Raw genomic sequence first — 25,036 nt, 5'->3', positions numbered from 1 at the left:
GAAGAATAAAAAAAAAGCAATAAGACTTACTGGAAAAGTCACTTGAGTGACATGAATTTCTTCACAGCATCTTTATTGGAACTAATCTGGAACGCCCTCTTCCCTGTCCACTTCCACGGGTGCAATTCCTATACTTTCTCCAAGATTTATCAAAAGCACTACTGCTCCCCTCTCCAAGCTTTCTCTGGTTCCACTGACCAAAAATAGCTCCCCTTCCTCTTGCTCCTGTGACAGCTAAGCTACCATGGCTCTTATTTGAACTCAGGCTCACAGCTACTCTATTCGACGCTGGTATATCTGTCGCCTCTCCTACCAGATGAGTTCCTTCCTGCAGGGTAGAAGCTCTGTCTTTTTCATCTGTATCCAGCAGATAAAAAAAACCCAAAACACTTCCAAACTTCAAATGAATTGTGGGTAGAATCAGTATGGAGGAGACGGAGGGCAGATGACCCTACATTTCACTAAATTCTAACTTAGAAAATCATATTCAGGGCATTCCCTGGTGGTCCAGTGGTTAGGACTCCACACTTCCACTGCCTAGGACATGGGTTCAATCCCTGGTCAGGGAACTAAGATCCCGCAAGCCACACAGCACGGACGCCCCGCCCCCCCCCCCAAAAAAATCATATTCAGAAGACCGGGGTCTAGGGACTTGCTCCCCTAAGTGGGTCCACAGACCAGCGGCATCAACATCACCTTGGAGCTTGTCAGAAATTGGCCATTTCAGGAATCAACCCAGGCCTACTGAATCAGAATCTGCATTTTAACCAGATCCCATTAAACATGCACCTTAGAAATTGAGAAAGCACTCAACTGAGGCAGTGTTTCTCACACTATAGGCTGTAACACATTGGTAGGCAGTGATATCAATTTCGTGGTCTGCCACAAACTTTTTAAAGCAATAGCAAATACCAGTATGTATCACATGTTTACAGTAAATATCATTTTGTGAAATCTTATTTTCATTTTATCTGTGAGCATGTAGGTATGTGTGTTTCTGAACTAGTTTGCAATGTTAAATGCGTAAATTACTGTTGGTTATGGTCTAATAACTTTGAAAGCCACATTCCCAGGAGGAAGCACAGAAGAACTTTGATTCCTGTGGTAAGGAGCTGGCCTCCACAACAACTCCCCTTCTTTCCATCCCAGGGCACTCTGACATCCCCAGCACAAAACCCGAAATCCACTTTTCTGGTGGTTAAAAAGTTGAACTAACTAGGTTTAAGTACGCTTCTATGTTTAGCAAGCAAGAAATTAAAACAAGGACATAGACACAGGTCTGCTATCAAAGAGAACTGCTGGCTTGCTCACTATCACAAAGCTGTGCTTGGTGGCAGACGCGAGGGGTGAGGCTTATTTATAAAAATAGTGATGTTTAATTATAATCATAGAGTCAGGCAGAGGACAGAGTAAGTTTCAGGAATTTAAGGTGCATACGTCTCATAATTCGTAAACCCACGTTTGAGGTTTTCCCAATTTAAATTATTTTTAATATTTCATTTAGATTTCATTGGAACCTACTAAAGAAAGAAATCCATTGATCACTTGTGATTAGATCTCAGTGGCCTGAAATTGTGCTTTTACCTCTTTGCTTATGGAATAGCCCTCTGTTTTGGTATGTACAACTTTTTGGCTAGAGTAGAACTGCACAACCAGCCCTCCACCTGCATTATGAAGTCCGGAAGCACCAAATTTTTCATGATTGGAGCTATGAGGCTTCTTTTGTTCCTTCTGATAGGCCCGGTATATAGGAGATGAGCAAGACCCATTTGCTGGTTTCTTCAGGGTGTCATATAAAAAAAAAATGTGCTTACTTTGCTGGTGTTACTTAATGTGCTAGACACGGAGCTGTCCAGATCCAGACTGGCGGAGTGCTCCTGGAGGCCTCTGGCTTTATTACCCTACGGAAAGAAAAGCAATCGAGTTATGACCCCTGAGGCTTTTGTAAAGGCATCTGCTAGAAGCAACCTGGTCTATTTAAATAAGTTCAGGAAAAATGCATCTACTGAGAAACTCTGCTGAGCACATACGTGCACGAAGACAATCAACATTTCTGTCTTTTTTTTTTTTTTTTTTTTTTTAACCAAACTAAATGTTCCAAAGCACCCTGTGGGTTAGTCATTTGGCAGGGATGATGGGCAGAAGAGACAACATGTCTAGAAGAAAAGCAAGCGCTGAAGTGCGCACACTCAACAACAGAGTCCCCCCTCTGAGTCACACGGTGTCATGACCCGCCAGCCTATGACACACAAACCACAATCTCTCGGTCTGGGAGCTCTCAAAGGCAGCCCCACCCCAATTCTGGTTTTGTAAATGAACTGCTTTTAATTATCTGTAAGGCTGCTGTGAAATTCTCAGAAACAGCTTCATACAAAATAAAATTTATAACAAAAAAAAATGTTTCAAATGGAGTGGTTCATGAAATAAAAGATAACTATAAGAAGATACTGCAAGCTCCAGAAAGGTGTGAAACTTTGAGAGAAAACAGAACTTTTATTTCTTCGAAGTGCCATCAAGGTATTTACACTCACGCTGGGGTTGGCGTGGGGGGGTGCGGGGGTTGGTAGTAATTTCTTAAAGAACTCCCAGATCAGTACATACGTATACTCTGTTCTCCCTATAGAGCTGCAGGCCACAAACTTTTTCCGTAAAGGGCCAGATAATAAATCTCTTATGCTTTGTGGACCATATGGTATCCGTGGCAAGTACTCAACTCTGCAGAAAAGCAGCCTTAGACAATAGGTGAATGAACTGATGTGTCTGTGTTTCAATAAAACTCTATTTACAAAAACAGGAGGTGAATGGTATTTGACCCAAGGGCCACAGTTTGCAGGTCCTGCTATAAACAGTTTCAGACACATAACAATAGCAGCTAACGATAACAATTTTTTTATGATGTAATCAGAATTTTTATTTATTTATTTATTTATTTAAATTTATTTATTTATGTATTTTATTTTTGGCTGCATTGGGTCTTCGTTGCTGCACGCGGGTTTTCTCTAGTTGAGGCGAGCGGGAGCTACTCTTCGTTGCGGTGCTCAGGTTTCTCATTGCGGTGGCTTCTCTTGTTGCGGAGCATGGGATCTAGGCGCACGGGCTTCAGTAGTTGTGGCTCGCCGCCTCAGTCGTTGTGGCTCGCAGGCTCTAGAGTGCAGGCTCAGTAGTCGTGGCGCACGGGCTTAGTTGCTCCCCGGCATGTGGGATCTTCCCGGACCAGGGCTCAAACCCATGTCCCCTGCATTGGCAGGCAGATTCTTAGCCACTGCACCACCAGGGAAGTCTCACGATAACAATTTTTAAACTGTACCTAGTGACACTAGGGAGAATGGAACCCACACCTAGGTGTATCTAATCCATGCTCTTTACAGGGACTGGCCAACAAATAACATTCTTTTGGGAGACAAAAATTCCATAGAATACAAAAGAGTAGAGAACATCTTTTAACCCGGACCAAGTTAAAAACTGAATTTTCAGTGTAGATAACATTTTTCTAACACTGAGAAGACACCAAAAAAGGTTTTACCCTTCTAAACTTTATGATGAACACTGATGGAACAAAAGCAAAGAACTGAATTTCATGTTCTCTCAAAAAAGTGATTTAACTTAAACTAGGAGGAATTACGCCACTTACCCGGGACAAAATACTTTCTAAAGACTCCGTTAAAGATCTCTTCGCTTTGTTTTTCAGCATATCTAGCCTAAATCGAGTGGCACTAGATGGTAATTCACTTGCAATATTCTCCGCTGCAATCTGTGATGTCTAAAAAGTGAAACAATGGAAAATTAAGTCACTTAGATCTTCCTTCCCTCCTTCTTTCCTTCCTTTTTAAAGGACTGAAAAATCTCTAGAATGCATCTTTTTGACCTCAGGTCATATTCTTTCTGTGACCTCTTCTCATCTGCTCCTTGGTGACATGATTTCAAGTCCAGGAAATAATTTTGCCTCAAAGAGTTGCTTTGCCTACTTCAAACAAAATAAGGAAAAGTGCTTAGAAACTAATCAGTTAACAAAGCAGTTTAGAGCTTGGGCTCTGCGGCTGGATCAGAGATATGTCATTCACTAGCTGTGGCCTCGAGCAAGTCACTTACTTTCTCTGAGCCACAATTTGGTCTTCTGTAAATTGAGATCAACCTCACGATCTAACCATAGTGCTATGTTGTGAGATTAAAACAGGTAAAGCATGTAAAACATTGGGCACAGCTTCTGGTACAAAGGTAGCTATGATTAGCTTTTCAAAGTAAAGTAACAACTTACTTTTGGGGGCATTTCAGAGGGTGAGACAAAATAAATCTAATCAACTGAAGAATCCATCCTCTCTGCCTACACTAATCCCTTCATCCCCTTCTACAGAGTTCTGTCTTTTTCCTCTCTCCCACCTATTGTTTCCATCATCCCATTCATTCTCCTCTGCAACCAAGTCTCTCCCTTAACTGACCAGCAACATGAAACTGACAACATAAAAGTTTGTTTGCCAATCACAAAATGAAGTTTAATGTTACTTATTAACAAAGAGGTACGCTTAAAAAAAAAAAATACAAAAAACCTCTACTCTAGATTAAATTGTTTCTTCTATGGATTCTTACCTGAATGCTTCCTGCTAGATGATGATTTTGTTAGAAAAATACTCAACCACATCCTCCATTACTCTAAACACCAACTATTCTTTTTTGTCATTACTATGTCAAGCATACAGAAAAATGTGCAGATTAATACAGTAAATGCCTTCATACCACCTCCAGCTTTGGCCAAGTTAACATTGTGCAGGTGTTGAGAAGAACAGTGATGAGCACAGGCTCTGGCAGTCACTCAACAAATACTAAGTTATGTAGCATGGGTGGATGCCTTACTAGTTGCAATTTGGTCCTGTGCAATCATTTCCCAAGAGTAAGAGCCTATCCAGACTCCAGTCAGCCTCTACAGCAAAAAGAATTACCCACAAAGAACCCTCAGGGGCCTGCATTTGACTCAATAACAGTTCACTCAAGAAGTTAAGAAACTGTAGACCTGCTTTCAAACTCATAACCAAAGTTTTCATAAAAAAGAAGCATTTTGAATTGTTCTGATATATACAGAAAATACTGGCTAAAAGACTAGTAGAACGTAGTAGATCCTACATAGAAAGAAGAAAAACTGCACTTGTGTTTTTCTTTTTATAAACCAGGCCGTAAGAATCTCTATATACTTAATTCAATGCTTCTTCTGCTCTCCTCTACCATCTAAAAAGGTTCTTTTCTATGTCTATCACCATAATTCAAATGTAATCTGAAAATAATTCACATTTAGAAAATAATTTGCATTTAGAAAGTAACATATTCCTTGTTTATTTTAAACTAAGCATCTAGAAGTTTCTCCTTTGAAGATGATGCTGGTTCTTGGATAAGTTTCTAGTTTGGGGCTCTAGAGTGAATTTGTACTGCAGTCCTCACATTGCCCATCCCAAGACAGATGGGTAAACTCTAAGCATGAACGTTTGGAGCCAAGTTTTAAATTCTGAAGCTACAATGAAGTTCTCAGTTCAGAAGCCACCATCCAGTAGTGTCACAATGTATCCACCATCAGCCTTATTCAGAATAACCAGCACCTAGACATAGCTAAGGTGCCCATCAAAAGGAGAATGGAGAAACAAACTGTGCTATTGACACAATGGAATAAAAAGGAACATAATTACTGATTTATGAAGCAACAAGGACGAATATCAAAAACAATATCAAAAACATTATGCTAAGCGAAAGAAGCCAGAACTAAAAGAGAACATACTGTAATGATTCCATTTATAGAAAGTTCTAAAACAGGCAAAACGAATCTGTGGCAGAAAAAAAATCAAAACAGTGGTTGCCTGGGGGAGGGAGGGAGTGAAGACTGACTGGGTATGGGGGTACTTTCTGGCATGATGGAAATGTTCTATACCTTGATACGGGTCTGGGCTACCTAAATATATGAAATCCTCAAAACTCAACAAATGGTACACTCAAGATTTGTGCAACTTACTATATGTAAATGTTATCTCCAAAAAACTGTAAATAAATACTAAATTCTAATTAATGATATGCATACTGAAGTGTTTAGGGATCAAGAGTACTAGTATCAGAAACTTACTTTGAAAAGCATCAAAAATAAGGTGGAGTAATAGATGGATAGCTATATGGGAAAGCAAACATAACAAAACGTTTAAAATGGTTTCACCCAGATGGTGGGTATGTGAGTGTTCACTGTGTGATTGTTTCAACTTTTCTGTATGTTTGAAATTTTTTGTAATAAAATGTCAGAAAAAAAAAAAGAAAAAAAGAAAAACTTATCTACTGGATAACGGACCCAGACAAATCGATGAGTGGTTACATAACATTAGATTTTGTCAGTTAATCATTATGCCCTTTAGGAGCTTAAGATAATGTCCTTGGACCTCAGACATGTGGGCTCCACACTGTCTAGCAAACGACTTGACCTCTGTTCCTCATGTCCTTGTCTCTAACATGGGTATTATACCACCTATCTCAAAAAAATTGTTGTCGAAAAAAATGGAATAATTCATGTAGAGAATTAAAACTATACCTAGTACATGGGAAACATTCAATCAGTGGCAGTTGATTTAATATTATTAATTTTTGTACCAGCTCAGTGAATACAAGCAGAAATGACATGTCCATTGATTCAAACATGATACTCTCTAAACTTTATTAACTTACAGGTCTTTGCCCAAACTGAATCCTTTCCCATAAGATCAAAGGATTCATTCAGCTTGTTTTCCACTTCATGGAACGACTCCTCCAACAGGTATCCAACACTAACACTTCAGTCTGAAAAGCATGTTACAGTGTGGCATCACCACAGCTCTGAGAAGTACAGCCCTGAGACTGTGCTCATTGTCTTCCATCTACTTTTGAAGGCTGCTGGACACAGACCACAATTCTACCTCTCTCTAGGTCAAGTCAAAACACATTTTCAAAGGTTACAGGAATTTTTAGGAGCAATAAGAAGATAATGAAATCCATGTGGTAAAATTATCTGGTAGCAGAAAGTGAGAGCAGGAATCTATTGGTGAACTCTCAAAAGTTCATCTGATCGATCTATAAAGCAGCTGCGGCTCCGAAAAGCCGAACTTGGAGCCCAAGAGGGTGTCCAGCCTAGGGGACACCCAACTACTGCCCAGACACCAGTTCCAATTTGTGAGACTTGGTCTTCTTTACATTAAATTCTGTTTTCAAATGAAAAAAAAAAAAAAAAATTAATATATTTCTTTACTGTACTAGTCTATGCCCAAATCATAAAGATACTACCCTGTTCCACAAAAATGAGACTGCATTTAGGGCAAAACTTTCCATCCACCATAAACACTTCATTCTCCTTTCTAGCCATTATAAATTATTTCAAAATTATCAATTTCCTGTTGGAACAAGTTAGAGTGACTCAGGAAAGAGAAAATCAAAACATAGAATAACTATCAGTGGCACAAGAGAAAAAAGGAAAGAAAATGAGAAAAGAAATGTGTTGAGAAGTGAACTAGGGAATTAACTGAAAACTTAGACTGGGTGGCCCATCCAAAAGTGAACAAGAGGATAACAGAACTTGCCCACTCTCTTAAGGGTACCGGCTGAGAAGGGAGGAAGGTCAACACACAAAGGCCAAAAACACAGTGTACTGATATTAGGGTCACAGCTAAGGGGCCCTAGAGTTGGCCGATGAAATTAAAAACAATGTTGGCCACTGTATGTGACCAGGAGTTCAGGAAAGGCACATAATTGCCAAAGCCAGCTGGAAAGCAGAAAGCAAATGGGGAGAGTTGCTGTGTGTGCATCTAAGTAAAACTGCATCACGGTTACGTTACCAGAAAAGCAGAGGCTGTTTACAGGGAAAATAGCAAGAGGAGAGCACACAACTGAGCATTAAAACACCTTGAGAATAAGCACTCAGGAAGTATTCTTTTTTTTAAAAAAAAAAAAGGCAATATACTTCTGGAAATTAAAGAATTTTTGAACATCCTTCACTGATTTTTCTCTAGGCTTTCTGGCCTAGCAGTAACTTAAACAAATATAAAATGCATGTTTAGAAGCTATAATGGTTATTATAAATTGACTTACAGAGAGTCCAAAAGAAATAGGAAAATGGTCCTGAATCCCAAACTCAAAGCTCTTCAAAGACAGAGCCCTGCAGGGCAGCCCCAGCCTCTGAGATAGCACCCCTCACACAGAAAAGCTGAACAGAGCTGTGGAAAGAGAGGACAGGAGGCCAACTCTGCACCTCCAGCATACGAAGTGGAATTAACGGAAGCTCCATATCCGAATAGCACGTAAACCAGGCTCATACTGTATGGGATTTATCAGTAGTGCTATCTTACATTCACATTGCATTTTTATTACAACGAGCTTCCGGGCACTTTATGTAATTCTGAAGGCAGCTGTACAATGTCAGTCCCATTTTATCAAGGAGGAAGGTGAGGTGACAGGGACCGGCTCCCTGCAGGTCAAGGAGCTTTCCTTGTTAGCATCCACTCGTAAACTTCACTCTCGATGCTCTACACCAGTCCCCTCATCAGAGCAACTACTCTGCTCCCACTAGAACACAGACAGAAACTCTCCTCATCTTTTCTAAGCACAATCTAAATATTCCCCAGTTTCCCCTACATGTGTAACAAATGAAAATAAAATTCAGGGAGAAAAAGAAGTTTCAGAGCTTCAGAAAATCCTCAAGACTCTGTTTTACACAGTGTCCTGGTAAAATTTTAAGAAGAGAGAAAAATGCCATACCTGCTTTATCTCCCCAACATGGACGTGAACTTTTTGTTTCTCTTCATATAAACATCTCAGGAAAGAAACAATCAATTCATTCTCTCGCTGTTCATTTCTTGGTCTCAATTTCTTAATGAAAAAAAAAAAGAATATATGACATTAATTTTTAATTGTCGCCAAAACTGCTAACCCATCCCCCCTTTGAAAATGCTAACAAGCTTCCATTCATCGACTAGTGCTTTTACCCAATGACCTCACTAGGGGGCACCAATGATCCTACAACTGGAGATAATTTTTAAAAAGAAACAGATAACGAAGCCAGTGGGCCAGATTTAGCCTCTGACCTCTGATGTCCTTATACCTAAAATAAACATTTCACATCAGATAGAGGCATACTCAAAATATTTAATAAACAGTCTTAAAAACGTAAGAAAAGGACAAAAATCCGTGTAAACACCCAGAGGTCAAGAGCCACAATGGTTACTTATTTATAAACTCTTATGGTTAGAGAACTGGAAAGGAAACCAGCAACGGGATCCAGGGCCATGGTTCCTTCCACATGTCAAACATGTTCATCATGAAGCACTTTCTGGAAGCCCCACAAGGCATACACTTGCACACAAAATTTCATGGCATGGACTCAATTTTTTTCCTCTGGTTTTTAAAAAATTAATTGTATGCCTTTTATTTTTCACGCAAGGTAGTGGCAAAGCACACTGGACTAGAAATCAGGTCATGTAAGTTCAAGGTGCTGCCTAGAAGTGAGACCAAAGGCTTGTCATTTAAGCTTAGCTTCTCTGTCTGTTCAAATGAAGATTATGCACGAAATACACTCCAAGGTCTTTTCCAGCCCCAAATTCTTTGGATTTGAAATACCAGAGTTCATGTTTAGAAGACCATCTAATTTAATGTATTCAATTATTTTCCCTGAATATGAAGAAAACAAAACTGAATTACTCTGGAGATTCACAAAGTTTCTGGTCTATAAACTTTAGAAAAATATCTTTTTTTTATAATGACAGTTATCCATTGCCCTGCTCCTCCTCCTCCCTCCCTACTCCAAACCTCTAGCCTGCCCTTTAAATCAAAGTCAGGGTGTCTAATAAACGGATCAATTACACAAGCATCCGAGTCCGGGTCAATGCCATTCTTGGCAGCCCAGCTAACTAAGGAACAATTTTACCCCTCATGTCACAGACTAGAAGCAGAGGTAACACTAACCGAGACCTTCTAACATTCCTCTCTTAAAGACAAAGATCATTTTAAATAAGTTGTTCCTGTTACTCAAGGAAACGATAGTAAATGATTAGAAGAGGCTGTTTTCAATGAGGACTTCCTGTTCTTTCAAATTTCAGATTTAAGGATTAAATATTTTAAAGGTCAGAATAGATGCTCTCAATCTGGATGCCAAGCCATGAACCTTGATGTTATAAATTTTTACATGTTTTATGCAACACGTGGGTTGTTCCAGAGAATGTGCATCAGATCTTCAAAAGAGGAAAGTGGTAGTCACGTACCACAATCCCAACTTAATTCTGCTGACCTTGGGACGGTTACAGATGTACTGTGAGTCTAAAAGCCCCCAGAGGCAACAGGAACTCTCACTCATTGCTGGTGGGAACATGATATGGTTACAGCCACTCTGGGAGCCAGTTTGGCAGCTTCTTTCAAAACTAACCATGTTCCCACCATGTGATCCAACAATCGTACTGCTTAGTATTCACTTGAATGAGTTGAAAATTTATGCCCATACAAAAGCCTGCACAAGAATGTGTATAGCAGCTTTATTCATAATTGCCAAAATTTAGAAGCAACCAGGTGTCTTTAAACAGGTGAATGGATAAACTGTGGTACATCCAGTGAAATATTACTCAGCACTAAAAAGAGCTATCAAACCATAAAAAGACATGGAGGAAGCTTAAATGCATATTGTTAAGGGAAAGAAGCCCAACTGAAAAGGCTACACAAACAGTATGATTCCAACTATGTGACATTCTGGAAAAGACAAACTATGGAGACAGTAAAAGATCAGTGGTTGCCTGGGGTTTGGAACGGAGGTGAGGGGTTGGGGGATAGTGAAAAGGTGGAGCATAGAGAATCTTCAGGGCAGTGAAACAATTCTGTACGATACTATAATGGTGGATACATGCCATCAAACACGTGTCAGAACCCACAGAATGTACCACACCAAGAGTTAACCCTAATGTAAACTACAGACTTTAATTACTAAAGATGTATCAATATTGGCTGATCAATTGTAATAAAGGTACCACACTAAGACAAGATATTAATAGGGGAAACTGGCTTGGGGGAGGGGCATGAGAAGTTTTATGGGAACTCTCTGTACTTCCACCCACTTTTTCTGTAAAACTAAAACTACTCTAAAAAATAAAGTATATATATTTTTTAAAGTCCAGGAAAGAGAAGCAGGCAGGAATTACGAAGCCTCTGAGCAGGCACCCAAGAGCTGACCCATTCTTTCTTCTCCTATTCTTCAATCAAACCTTTGAGCTGCTCTCACAAGGAAATTTGTATTTTTCTTGGAGAAATTCTTCGCAATCACTTATCTCAACATATGAAAAAAGGCTAAGAATGCAGTAACAGGAGAGGAGCATTATTAATACATTCTCTTTTCCTCAACATATACATGAAAGAAACTACTTGAATGGACAGAAAATGAGACTAAACAGCACAATGTACTACCACAGCTGCTGCCCAGACACTGCATCACGGAGCTCGTTAAACATCACAGGGGAAAGTCAGTGAGGCTGAGAAGACCATGTCTGTGGTGTCATACAAGGTCAAGAAATAAACCCTTTCTTAAAATAACTGAAACATGACTAGGGGCTACCCTGCCATTGAGTGAAAACGATTAGCAAGGTGTCATCTCCTGAGTGCCTCCCAGGGAACTTCACCATCCTGCAAAGGGACAAATCATTATTTCCTGAAGGTGATTTAACTTTATAAACATTCATGAGTCAGAGAGACAGGTCTGAGGAAAATAATGGGGAATGAAGTTGGATAACATCCCTTTGCAGTCAAAAATTAACTTGCTTATTACTCAAAGTTAACCTATGGAGTCAGGATGGTGGTCACCTGGGGCAGGACCAAGGGGGGTTCGGAGGGACTGGAAACGTTCTATTTCCTAATCTGCGTGCTGCTGCACAGGTGTATTCATCTTATAAAAATTCACCGACATACAGCCAATATTTTATAATAACTATAGAGTATAACCTTTAAAAATTGTGAATCACTACGTTGCACACCTGAAATTTATGTAATATTATAAATCAACTATATCTCAAAATTTTTTTTTTATTTCATTGAACTATACACCACTGATTTGTGTGCTTTTCTATAGTTGTATTTCATTTTTTAAAAAAGAACAATATAAAACAATTAATTGCCTGTTAAAAGCAACAAAGCCAATGTTGTTATGTGCTTCTTAACCTCATTTCTATGAGGGCGGGCATATAAATTGGGTGTAAAATCAATTTGAAATCAATTTCTAACACTGCCTAATGAATACCAGAATGCTGAGAAAGCCTATGGTCTTCTGAGGAGTCTACTGAAAATGGCAGTGTTCACCTGGACTACAGCCTGACATCTTTTTAAAAAAGTATAATGAAATCTTGTAAGAAATAATTTTAAAACCATGGAAAAATCCAATTAAGCTGCTCTATATTCTGTACAAAGTGAAAAAAAATTCCTCCAACCACTTATCTTTAACTTGTGAAAAGTCACATTATTTAATCCGTTATCGACATCTACTGACTATAAATCTACTTGATTTACTTACTGAGTATTAATTAAGTCATTCCCTGAAATACACTCATTCAGATGAAGAGAATTTGACTTTGAGACAGTTTCTTTACTAGCCCAACTCAGATTGAAAGCAACTTCTCCCTGAGGACAACCGATGTAGGGTCAGCACACTCAGCCAGCGGGGAACTCGGCACACTCAGCCAGCGGGGGACTCGGCACACTCAGCCAGCGGGGGACTCGGCACACTCAGCCAGCAGGGGGACTCGGCACACTCAGCCAGCGGGGGACTCGGCACACTCAGCCAGCGGGGGACTCGGCACACTCAGCCAGCGGGGGACTCGGCACACTCAGCCAGCAGGGGGACTCGGCACACTCAGCCAGCGGGGGACTCGGCACACTCAGCCAGCGGGGGACTCGGCACACTCAGCCAGCAGGGGGACTCGGCACACTCAGCCAGCGGGGGACTCGGCACACTCAGCCAGCGGGGGACTCGGCACACTCAGCCAGCAGGGGGACTCGGCACACTCAGCCAGCAGGGGGACTCGGCACACTCAGCCAGCGGGGGACTCGGCACACTCAGCCAGCGGGGGACTCGGCACAGCCAGCAGGGGGACTCGGCACACTCAGCCAGCGGGGGACTCGGCACACTCAGCCAGCGGGGGACTCGGCACACTCAGCCAGCAGGGGGACTCGGCACACTCAGCCAGCAGGGGGACTCGGCACACTCAGCCAGCGGGGGACTCGGCACACTCAGCCAGCAGGGGGACTCGGCACACTCAGCCAGCGGGGGACTCGGCACACTCAGCCAGCGGGGGACTCGGCACACTCAGCCAGCAGGGGGACTCGGCACACTCAGCCAGCAGGGGGACTCGGCACACTCAGCCAGCGGGGGACTCGGCACACTCAGCCAGCGGGGGACTCGGCACACTCAGCCAGCGGGGGGACAGCACCTGGCCAGAGCCAGATCCCCCCCGAGGGTCACCTTCTCATTCGCCCACTTCGACATGTTTGAAAAATGTACACTTCAAAAAGGTCCTAAACTAAAAAGTGGCTCTGCAGTGTCTTGAGTCCTCTTAGAAGGGTTTGCACACCCACACGCCCACCTGGCACCAAGTTCTCCTCACAGAGCTCAAACTCAAAGCTGGCTTATTTGCAGCAGTCATAATTCCCCAGCATCATCTGCACAGTAATTAATGATTTCTTTTTCTTTATGGTTCTGTTTGGGTTGCACTTTTTTTTTTTTTTGCATGAAACATTTATTTACAAAAACACTGAATATGTATGTTTTAATAACTAAGCAATCATGTACTATTAATTTCAATAGTAATTGCATTTGTTTTATAAAAATTTGCCCTTGGAGAATTTCCTCAGAAACAAATCATTCTCCAGGAAAAAAACCGTACAAAGGAAAATATTAACCATTCTATTTAAAAGAGGTATCATGACACTGCAAAGCCACCTTTTTCCTTATGATCTGTTTGAAATGCATGATTTTCAAAAGCATTAGCAGGCACTACTACCTAAAAAGAAACTAGTGACTTGGTTTATAAAATATTTTATAAAAAACAAGAACAGTCATTGAGGAAATTATTTAATAAGACTACCAATAAGCCATCAAAAGAAGATATCCATGTTAAATTTGTATTATTCAAAAAAGAGCTACACCTACAATGATGGAGGAAAAAGTACGAGCTTGCCTTTCAAAGCCAATGAACAATGACTTCCCTTTGGTCTTTAAACCAATCAAAAAATTACAGAGCCTTCTACAACACCACACAGGGATCCCAGGATATTAACTGAATCCATTTTTTTAAAGCAAACTTTTGTCACTGATTTTCTCTAAAGTCTCTTTGCCACTTTATGTATTGAGTGTCTCACACTCACATGGATCAAAGAGAATTTCAAAATCACATCCATCAGGAACACAGTCATTGCTGCAGAAGGGTATCTGGGGTATTACCTACCCTGATTCACCACACTGTTTGGGGGAAAGCTACACAGTGCTATCTAAATAAAAAAGAAAACAAACTCACGTTAGGGGAGGAAGGTGCATCTTCTATGCTTGCTAGAAAGATACTCCCCAAAGTGACTTGATGGCACTAAAACAGCAAAGTGGGCTAGCATCAGATGAAAAAGGACCCAGCTCTGGGCTTCCCTGGTGGCACAGTGGTTAAGAATCCACCTGCCAATGCAGGGGACACGGGTTCGAGCCCTGGTCCAGGAAGATCCCACATGCCGCGGAGCAACTAAGCCCGTGCGCCACAACTACTGAGCCTGAGCTCTGGAGCCCGTGAGCCACAACTACTGAGCCCGTGTGCCACAACTACTGAAGCCCATGCACCTAGAGCCCATGCTCTGCAACAAGAGAAGCCACTGCAATGAGAAGCCGACGCACCGCACTGTAGCGAAGAGTAGCCCCCACTCGCCGCAACTACAGAAAGCCTGCGTGCAGCAACGAAGACCCAACACAGCCAAAAATAAATTTAAAAAAAAAAAGAAAAAGGACCCAGCTCCCATCACAAATGCATTAACAATCAGAAGCAAAATGTCCATCCATTTATGAATTCCAAGTACAAATCACATTAAATTTGTCTGAGAGTACTGTGTACTTAGAACACTAAAGATCCTTTAAGAAAAAACAAAGTAGTGTGTCTCAAGTCAATTCAAAAGAAAATAAGAAAACTGAAAGGCAACTGGAAATTGTGAAAGTTACATTCTAAGCTATTTATGAAATTAAAAAACTCTTCTTATGCTCTCCTTCAAACAAACATATGCCAACCCTACTGTAGAAGATCAAGGGAAGGAGAACTCGAACATGTGATTAAAAAGACAAAGACAATTCTTTAATTTTTCACTCTAACAGAAAACAGATCACGGGCCCTGTCTGTAGCCTTTCCCCCAGTGAAGAGGGAGAGAGAACCTACAGTCTAGACTTGCTGGCCGTCTTGTTTTGTTTAAAGACTTCTCTATGTGCAGAACCCCTGGCACTCTCCTCCCCACTACTTACGCTTTGTTCTGATGTACTCTCCTCGCTAGGAAAGTGCCACAAAACCACAGAAAATGCCCCTCGGCTAAAGCAGACATGAAATTTTTGATGAGCTCATTAAAGATTCATAATGAACAGGCATGCCAGCACACATAGTGTGGTTTCCCGAGATAAGTGCATCTAAACGCAAGGACGACAGTGCGTTTCCGGGCTTAATGCAGAAAACCGATGAGCTTGGGTTTTCTTCTGTATTTTGTTTTTATGTTTAGGTCTGATATACCGTATAGTAGGTAACACCTAAATTTATTTTCAAAACTGAAAAAAAAGAGCGAGGAAGAAAAGTTATGTTCAATTTCATGGACCAAATGTTATATCCTTAAGACTCTCACACTTACGGCTGAAATCCCAAGAGGGAAGGAGCTAGCAGAGGTCTCCCAGGGAGACCAGTGCTCAGGGACCAAAATCCAGGTCCCCTGTCTCCCAGGCTGAGGCTCCCTCCACTTTATTATTTCCTTTCTCTCGTTCCTTAAGGGAGAGTTCCCCTGGTTTAGTAGTTTTCACATGAAAAACCAAGCCCTGATACCAATCTGCAATTCTGACCTGGCCCCTGTCCCGAGGCTGTTAAAGCTTAAACCAAGAGGAACTCAGGCCCACTGCCTTGAGGATCTGACAGGTTTGCTTTGCTATTTTTTATAAATAATATTTCCCAGAGAAGCTGCCTCCTTTCTTCCTTCTGGAAATTTAAAACCAGTACTGTACCTGAACCTCCTCAAAAATAGTTGCTTGCTCCTGATTAGTTAATGTTGTCAGGTGCTTCTGGAGTTCTAGTTTGGTTTTGGAAGAATTCATTCCTATTAAGAGAAAAAAAGAGACATGAGAACACTCTAGGTAACAGTTACGAAGTAGAGTTAACACTTTCCATGCTCACTCCCCCCTCTTACCTGGCTTAACCACCTTCTTCAGGCTTCTGAGGTTTTATGGAAATTCTAATCAATAATGTCGGTGATGATGATGACCCTGACAACAAGCAACATTTTTTGATTGAGCCCTCACGTGGTAGGCACTGACTTAAACATCAGGCCTGTATCATTTCATTTAATACTCAGAACAATCTGGTAAAGAGGACTCGATTAGCCCCATTTTACAGTTAAGGAAACTGAGACCCAGAGACCTCACTTAATTCCCCAAGACCCCATACTGGACTCTACGTCAGCTTTGTGTGGTTCCAAATTGCTTTTTTTCCGCCACTACTCCATGTTAAAACACCTCACACAACCAGAACATTGTCCGCAGAAAACGATAAATTCTCAGGGAGTATTGATATGTAAACTAGACAATCTCCCTTAAGGAAAAACAACTACTGCCCCATTTGAAAACTGACCAACATTCTTCTCTTACAGGTTAGGCTCTTTCACAAGAAAGTGATTTGTGTGGCTAACAACTTTCCCTTTACCACCACATGCTTAGTAATAGTCTTATGGCCACTTCAATAACATTACAAAGGATTCTGAGGGAAAGTCATTAAAATAAAGTTGCAATTTTAATGTCCATTAGAATCTGGTATTTCAGAAAGTTCCTTCTCCATACATATATGGCTCAGACCCTGTTTTGCCTTTTCTTGGCGCCAGAGATAAATGCTACCCATGATGAAAAGATTTGGGATGAAAGGATTTGCTGACCTAACTATCGTGGAAAAAAACCTGCTGCTGATTACTTTTATTCCAAGGGCAGTCCTGTCCCCATCCACATGCCACCCTGTCTCCTCCTCCTGAGGGTGAGCCACTGGGCAGGGCCTTGGCCAAGTCTCTGGGCCAGATTTATCTACATTACTAGGATGGCCAGAGGGGACAGCTCTGAAATCTGTAACAGGGACTTGGAAATCAGGCCTCTGGTTTACAGATGAGTTTGCTGAGGTCCGGAGAAGCCAGGCGACTGACAGGTCAGGAAGCCAATCAGCAGCCAAGCCTGCCCCAGCGCCAGTGCTCCTCGCTCGCCCACCCTGCCCCCTGCAGCAGAAGGCAGGGCCCTCACCCTCGTAACAGGCGGTGGCGAGGCCGCTGCCCCTACTCAAACCACTGCAGCTCCCAGAAGTCCTTCCTCTTTCCACCACCGTTTTTTTTTTGGGCCAAGAAAACCCTAAGAGGCCACCATAAAAATAAAAGCCAATATTTCTTAAGTGATTGCTGTGCCACTTCATGCAACACTACATAAATAATCTCATCTGATCCTCAACATAATCCTTGGAGTGGGCACTATTTTTAGCAATCCCAAGGTCTATAGATGAAGAAACTGAGGCACAGTGAAGTCAAATGTCTTGCCCAAGGTCATCAGCTAAGGAAGGGACAGAGTCAGAATCTGACCCACATCTGTCTGCCCCCACAGACCACCCTAGGACACTCCACTGCACCTTTACCCAGGCAGTCAAGTCACCTGACGCTGCTGCCTTCAACACTGAAGTGAACTGCTAAGTGAAATAAGTCAGCCAGAGAAAGACAAGTACTGCATGTTTTCACTTATACGTGGAATCTAAAAAACAAACAAATATAACAAAACAGAAACACACTTAACAAAGAACTAGTGGTCGCAGGGGGGAGGGAAAGGGGGGAAGGGTGAAATAGGTGAAGGGGATTAAGATGCACCAGGGGATTAAACTACCAGTTATAAAATAAATAAGTCACAGGGATGTAATGTACAGCACAGGGAATACAGTCAATAATGTCATAATGATATTGTATGGTACATAAGATATAAAAATACTGACTCACTATGTTATACATCTGAAACTAATAATATTGTAAGTCAACTATTCTTCAATTAGAAAAAAAAGAGGTCAGTAAAAGTGCAGAAAGGACAGATGAATTTTATCAGAGCACAGCTCAGGTACTCCTCAGGCAAGCTGTCAGGTCATACAAGCCAGGCAAACAGAGATGCCTTTACTGCACTAACTACTTACATGTTGAATCAAAACAGTGTTTAAATTTACGAGTAAAATTAGCATTCAGAAATCATTAAATAAAAATCCTCCCTGTATATGGATGTCAATGACACAGTGCAAACATCCTCTCTTGGACACACTGTACTGCTTGATGAGACATTCACATGTGGAGAAAAACCCCAAGAAAAGTCAGATTAATTATATATACTTCTAACAATCTCAGGTGAAATCATACAGACTACTCTTCATATTCAGCAGGTCTGGAGAGATCCTTAGACAGTTCTATCCTTGTCTTCAGGGTGCCTCAATTCATTAGGTCCTTCCTGCCCCATCTCAAACCAGAGGTGGTCTTTGCGGTCCCAGCGCCTGTTCTCCACGGTGCACCCTCCACAGGGCTTCTCACTGCCTTCAGCCTGGGGTGGGGAGGGACAGGGGTTTCTGCAGCAAGAAGGTGGCACTCCCCACGTGATGCCAAAAGGTTTTAGAGGGGAGAAGAGAGGCAAGTGAGCCCGCCTTCACGCTGTCTGGTTGAAATGGCTCTTACTAAAGGGAGCTCTGATGAATGCCTTTGCTTTGCTGAAGGCAAATTTACTTAGAGAGCAAAAGGAAACCTCAGTAAAACTTTTTTTTTTCTTTTTAGTGAAAGTATAATTCATTCCAAGAATTCCCAAAATGCTCCTCTGAACTTTAAAATAAGCAAAACACTATATAAATACTAGCAGTTGTACATAGTTCAAACACAGAATCAGCACAGCTGCACCCCTTACATGTTGTTAAGTGTCCAACAGCACCCACACGTACAGTGTATTTATTCTATTTTACAGATTCCAGAGCATACTGACTATACCAATTAAGAAAACAGTCTTGGGACTTCCCTGGTGGCACAGTGGTTAAGAATCCACCTGCCAATGCAGGGGACACGGGTTCGAGCCCTGGTCTGGGAAGATCTCACAGGTCGCGGAGCAGCTAAGCCCATGCGCCACAACTACTGAGCCTGCGCTCTAGAGCCCGCGAGCGATAACTACTGAGCCCGCGTGCCACAACTACTGAAGCCCACGCGCCTAGAGCCCGTGCTCTGCAACAAGAGAAGCCACCGCAATGAGAAGCCCTCACACTGCAACGAAGAGTAGCCCCTGCTCACCGCAAATAAAGAAAGCCCGCGCGCAGCAACGAAGACCCAACGCAGCCAAAATAAATAAATAAATAAATAAATTTTTAAAAAACAAAAAAAGTCTTTAAGTCTTTCTTTTTGTTGCCATGTCATTGGTCCTCTCCACATTTATGGAGTTCCTGGCCAGATCATCACTTCCTATTAGAACTACTCCTATGGGAACATACAATGAGCTTTAATAAATGACTTCATTCTACTTATTAGGGATTCAATATAGCAAAAAGCAAGAACCTTGAAATGTTCATAAAATAATCAGCATCTCCCCTACTAAGGATGGCTCTAATAATGTGCCATCTATACTTTAGAAATGCTTCCCATCATGTAGGCAAAACATAACCCTCACTAGCCTTCTAATTGTGCTATTTATTGGATGTTTTTACATTAGCATAGCTTTCTGCTTTGCTTGGATTTTATCCAGTAAAAAGATAAATGAAATGATAATTCCGAAACTATAGCAGCAAAATCCCCACCACAATTAAACTTTTCAGCTATATTTTTCTGAAAGCTAAGCCAGACCAAAGAAAAATTTATCAAGTGAAACTGTGGAACCCTTCCAGTTCCTGCAGATCAGGATCTGCTTTATCTTCAAGGCCAAAGTCATTGTTGGCTTCTTAATAAGCTCATAAGAGACATTTCTGTCATCATTTACCTTATCTTGACAACCACTAAGGAAAGGGTTAGTGATCCTCTCAGATGGGATCTCTTGTTAAAGCACACATTTTCTTGTTCCCAAATATATTTTGTATAATGTCAGCAAAGAGTAACAACTAGGAAAACACGGTTGAAAATGCTAATCATTTTGATTCATTTTAAAGAGCACTGGAATGCCAGCAAATGAAACTTCAAAGACCTTAAGATGATGTCAATTTGTCTTTAAAAAGGGAAATCAGATACGACCTCAAACCCATCAGGATGGTTATCATCCCAAAATCCCAGAAACTAAGTCTGCTTATCCCTGAAATGTGCAAATAATCCCTTTTCCTCCCACGAAGTGGTGAGGATTAAGTGGATGATAATACATGTTAAAGAAAACACTTAGTACAGTGCCAGGCACATCTTAAGTATGCAAACCGTAACAGGTACTGCAGTTTCTCCCGAAGCCAAATTTCTAGAAATTGTAGTCCATACTCGCAGCATCACTTCCTGTGCTCTTTCTCATAGGCTCCTCAACTGCAACCTACCTTACGGCTGCTCCCTCCACTAAAACTGTCCCGGCAGAGGTTATCGATGACCCTGTAACTGACTTACCCAGTGGAAATTCTTAGCTCTCTTGTTACGAGACCCCTCCATGGCAGCTGAAGTGACTGACCACTCACACCACCTTGATAACAATGCAACTGGTCTTGTTCCCTGTGGTCCCCTTACTCCTCCACCGCCCTCAGAGCCCCTTGAGGGGAGATGGTCTAGGCACAGTGCCTGACATACAGAAGACAACCACCTATGAGCCCTGTAACTAAATAACATAAGCCTCCACGGGGCAGAAACTTCCAAAGCATTTGCCCAGGACGCTTAACTCCCCCCCGCCCACCCTGCCGCCCTCCCACCCCGGCTCACCCTCAATCCGCTCACAGAGCTTGTGCAGGCCCTGCAGGGGGCAGCCCTCACACAGCTGGGCCGTCGCCTTCGCTGTCTGCTGCACCGCAGCCACTGTGAAGGCCTGCTTCAGGGTCATCATGATCTCATCCACCTGATCAAAGAGAGGAGACTATAGTCAGCAAAAAGTCCATTTAAAATGAGCTGGGCAGACGGGACTTCCCTGGTGGCGCAGTAGTTAAGAATCCGCCTGCTAATGCAGGGGACACAGGTTCCAGCCCTGGTCCGGGAAGATCCCACATGCTGCGGAGCAACTAAGCCCGTGCGCCACAACTACTGAGTCTGAGCTCTAGAGCCTGTGAGCCACAACTACTCAGCCCGCGAGCCACAACTACTGAAGCCCACGCGCCTAGATCCCGTGCTCCGCAACAAGAGAAGCCACCGCAATGAGAAAGCCTGCGCACCGCAAGGAAGAGTAGCCCCCGCTCACCGCAACTAGAGAAAGCCCGTGTGCAGCAACAAAGACCCAGCGCAGCCAAAAATAAATAAATAAATTTATTTAAAAAAAAAAAAAAAAGAGCTGGGCAGAGATTTTAGGACTCTGTGGAAAGACTCAGTACTTTAAGATTCTTCTGGACTATTAGTCACAGGTTAATGGATAATAATCATAATACCTGCTAGGATTACACGTAGCCTAGAAACACTACAAATGCTCGAAGCTCTTCAAGGAGATAAGGTAAAAACTAGACGCAAATTAAATACTGAACGAAAACCAAGTCTTCTGATCAAAAGTCCAAAATGAGGTCTTCCCTGGTGGCGCAGTGGTTGAGAGTCTGCCTGACAATGCAGGGGACACGGGTTTGAGCCCTGGTCTGGGAAGATCCCACATGCCGCGGAGCGACTGGGCCCGTGGGCCACAACTGCTGAGCCTGCGCGTCTGGAGCCTGTGCTCCGCAACAAGAGAGGCCGCGATAGTGAGAGGCCCGCGCACCGCGATGAAGAGTGGCCCCCGCTTGCCGCAACTGGAGAAAGCCCTCGCACAGAAACGAAGACCCAGCACAGCCAAAAATAACTAAATAAATAAATAAACTCCAATCTCTTTAAAAAAAAAAAAAAGTCCAAAATGACATTTGAAGAATGCTAAAGCAGAGGGTGAAAGTGAGCAGGCCTTTAAGAATGATGAAAACTGAAAATGCACATCCAATTAAGTCTCGGGTATATACTAGCTGGTTATCAAATAGTCACGAAAGAATAATTAAAGCCAAATAATATGTCAATGAGGCCATATGGCTTTGCTAAGTAAAGAAATCAGTGAGGTTGAAATCCCTTGTAAAGGAGACTTTAAGGTAAGAACGGCCCCTTCTCACTTACCAGAGCTTCATTTGTGCACTGAAACACGTAACAGACGAAATGAAAGCCTCCACCTCCCGAAGACTCTCGGCAGATAAACCCAAAGTGGTCCACATGTCTAATACCCTGTTGAAGGCAGGGGCAAGAACAAGGAATGGTGAGTTGTATCCAGAAGAGGCACCACTGCCAGACATGCAACTGAAGATTCACACAGCACAATTTTAAAGGACACTATAAAAGTATTATTTTCTCAGATATTTTAAATGTCTAAAAACATCTCTCAAATATGAAGTTCTACTAAAATGTTACTCTGATTATCCCCACAATAAGAGAAGTAGGATGTGAAAACTGGAGTTTTTACTGCTCATTTTAGTAGAGAAAGGAAGTGGAGAAAAGCTGACACAAAAAAATGAGAATTCTTCTTCGGTATCAAGGAATAAGCAGACGAGAGATTAACGTACAAACACATATGCACACATACGCAAACACATGCAGACACAAAGTTTAAAAGATTTAAAACACACGTACTACTAAAATAATAAATATGTAAATACTGAAGTAAACTGGTAGGAAGAATGAGTCAAAAATTATACACACAAAAGAATAGAGACGCTTTTAAACATAAGATATGAAGGCCAAAGTTCTACCATAGTTTCCTAAGAGCTCTTTTTAATAAATATTAATATGTACGCTTGTTTTGAAAGTATCAGCTAAGAGGCACCTTAATACAGATAAGACATCACCCATCAACATTAATATGCAGCATCTCCTGAAAGCATCAGCAGGCAGACATGAGTGCTGATAGCTTGAAGGGCAGGTGATCATGTAAACTTGTAAACTGTACCCTTCAGGAAATAATTAAACTATCAGATGAAAAAGCAGATATTTAATACTAACATTACAATAGAAATAGCAGCAAATCAAGATAAAACATCTATGGAGAATCTCACTTTCAGGGCAAGTATTTCCCAATAAACGGGCAATCACTGACATACCCTGGCATTTCCAACAATGCTCTCCAACACAAGTTCAGCATATGCTAGTGGTTACTCCTCAGGGGAATATGATTTGGAAAAAGTGGTTCCCTATTTGATCTTACTCAGGAACATTCTTTATTTTCACCTTTTGGGGGAAAAAATTCCCTGCTGCATTCTTATGTAGATCACATTATAAATCAACAAACAATGAGACTTTCATTATATCTTATTAATTTTGAGAAAATGGAAGCAAGAAAATAAGTCAGACTTTTAAAAAGTAGCCAAACTATAACTCATATTTGCTAGGAAGATCCTGAGTAAAATTGGCATAGCTCATTATAATTGATAGATTCTCCAAAATCTCTCTATGAAACACATCCAGGAGATTTGCAAGCAAGAACTCAAGTAGATATTGTACTCTGAGGAAAACATCCTCAAAAGTAGTCACTATTTATTATATTTTAAGAACGAAGAAATAATAATCTTGGTACCCCAAAAGCTATGAATTTTTATAAAGTAAAAATAAGTATCTATTTAAAAATATTATCTGTGTGTGAATGTATATATAAATATGCACACACACACACACAGACACACACACACACACACCTGGAAATCATGACTGTGGAACATTACTACCAGTGCCTGAAAAAAAAGAAAAGGAGACCTATTTTCTCCAGTAGGTTATGGTTGCTAAAAGCAAAATTCTTAATTTCAAAATTATATTTATAGTTTGCCTTAATACACAAAAGGAAATGCAAGATCACAAACCCAGTACTTAGAAAGCATACATCTTGTGACCGTAACCACTTCTGCTGAATGACAGTAAAAGAATTCATTAAAAAATTAAATGGCAATTGAGCTGATAACCCATCTCCATTTACCTGAGAGCAAAAGGATATCTCCTTAAAATTTTTCTCCAACGCTATTTTTTTGGTGTCAGGACTGATGAGGTAAACTTCAGATTGACCAATCTTAAAAGACAAACAAAAAAAGAAACTAGCTTTTTGTGAACACTGAATTCAGATTTATACATGAACCTTCTCATTTCATAACCTATGAAAATAAAGACTCAATGGGTCAAGCTCCTATAGAATTCTGACCATCTCATGTAGAAAATCACTTCAAGGTCACAATCTAGCCTACAGATTTCAGGTACCACAGACAACCATCGTTGTGTTCACCTACATCAGGCAGCAGTCTTGAGGTGAAAGGACCAAATACACAGAAGTTGGCAACTAAGCCTCAGGTTCCCACATCCCCCCTTTGTAAGGAAGAGACATTTCTACATAAGTGAACCTCCCAGGAAACAGGAGCTTCTCTTTCAAGATTTCTAGAACACTTCCTAATGATTAGAAAAGTCTTCTTAAATTATTGTTAAAACAATCTACCATTTGTTGAATGCATACTGTGTTAGGTATTCACTACTGCTTACCTGACTTTCTAAAAAAGCTAGAGCGTTAGCACAAATTAACACTGTCTTACAGACCTGGGTCAGCATAACAGATCTCCATCACAGCACGGGACTGTGTTGCAATAACCACACTGTTAACTGTGCAGCATCCCTCTCTCACCTGCTGCTTCCTGAACCCAGC

General features: G+C 41.5%; 1 protein-coding gene across 8 annotated transcripts in view; it reads right to left on the bottom strand.

Moving 5' to 3' along the window:
• Positions 1 to 25,036, bottom strand: part of TBC1D1 (TBC1 domain family member 1) — a 226,826-nt gene that overhangs the window by 77,035 nt on the left and 124,755 nt on the right. For 6 of the 8 annotated variants that reach the window (XM_061192154.1, XM_061192155.1, XM_061192157.1 and 3 more), the window contains 7 exons: positions 24,326 to 24,415; positions 22,486 to 22,590; positions 21,136 to 21,268; positions 16,235 to 16,326; positions 8,743 to 8,853; positions 3,632 to 3,760; positions 1,815 to 1,901 (listed from right to left, as the gene is read on the bottom strand). In XM_061192154.1, the coding sequence (XP_061048137.1) occupies positions 1,815 to 1,901; positions 3,632 to 3,760; positions 8,743 to 8,853; positions 16,235 to 16,326; positions 21,136 to 21,268; positions 22,486 to 22,590; positions 24,326 to 24,415 (747 nt within the window). Of the gene's footprint in view, positions 1 to 1,814; positions 1,902 to 3,631; positions 3,761 to 8,742; positions 8,854 to 15,496; positions 15,748 to 16,234; positions 16,327 to 21,135; positions 21,269 to 22,485; positions 22,591 to 24,325; positions 24,416 to 25,036 lie in introns of those variants that run through there. The other 2 variants (XM_061192156.1, XM_061192162.1) reach the window with 2 other exon arrangements.

The sequence above is a fragment of the Eubalaena glacialis genome, chromosome 5 (assembly GCF_028564815.1).
Source record: "Eubalaena glacialis isolate mEubGla1 chromosome 5, mEubGla1.1.hap2.+ XY, whole genome shotgun sequence".
NCBI lineage: Eukaryota > Metazoa > Chordata > Mammalia > Artiodactyla > Balaenidae > Eubalaena > Eubalaena glacialis.
Note: the sequence above shows the minus strand (reverse complement) of the source record. Positions and strands in the feature narration are given on the sequence as shown.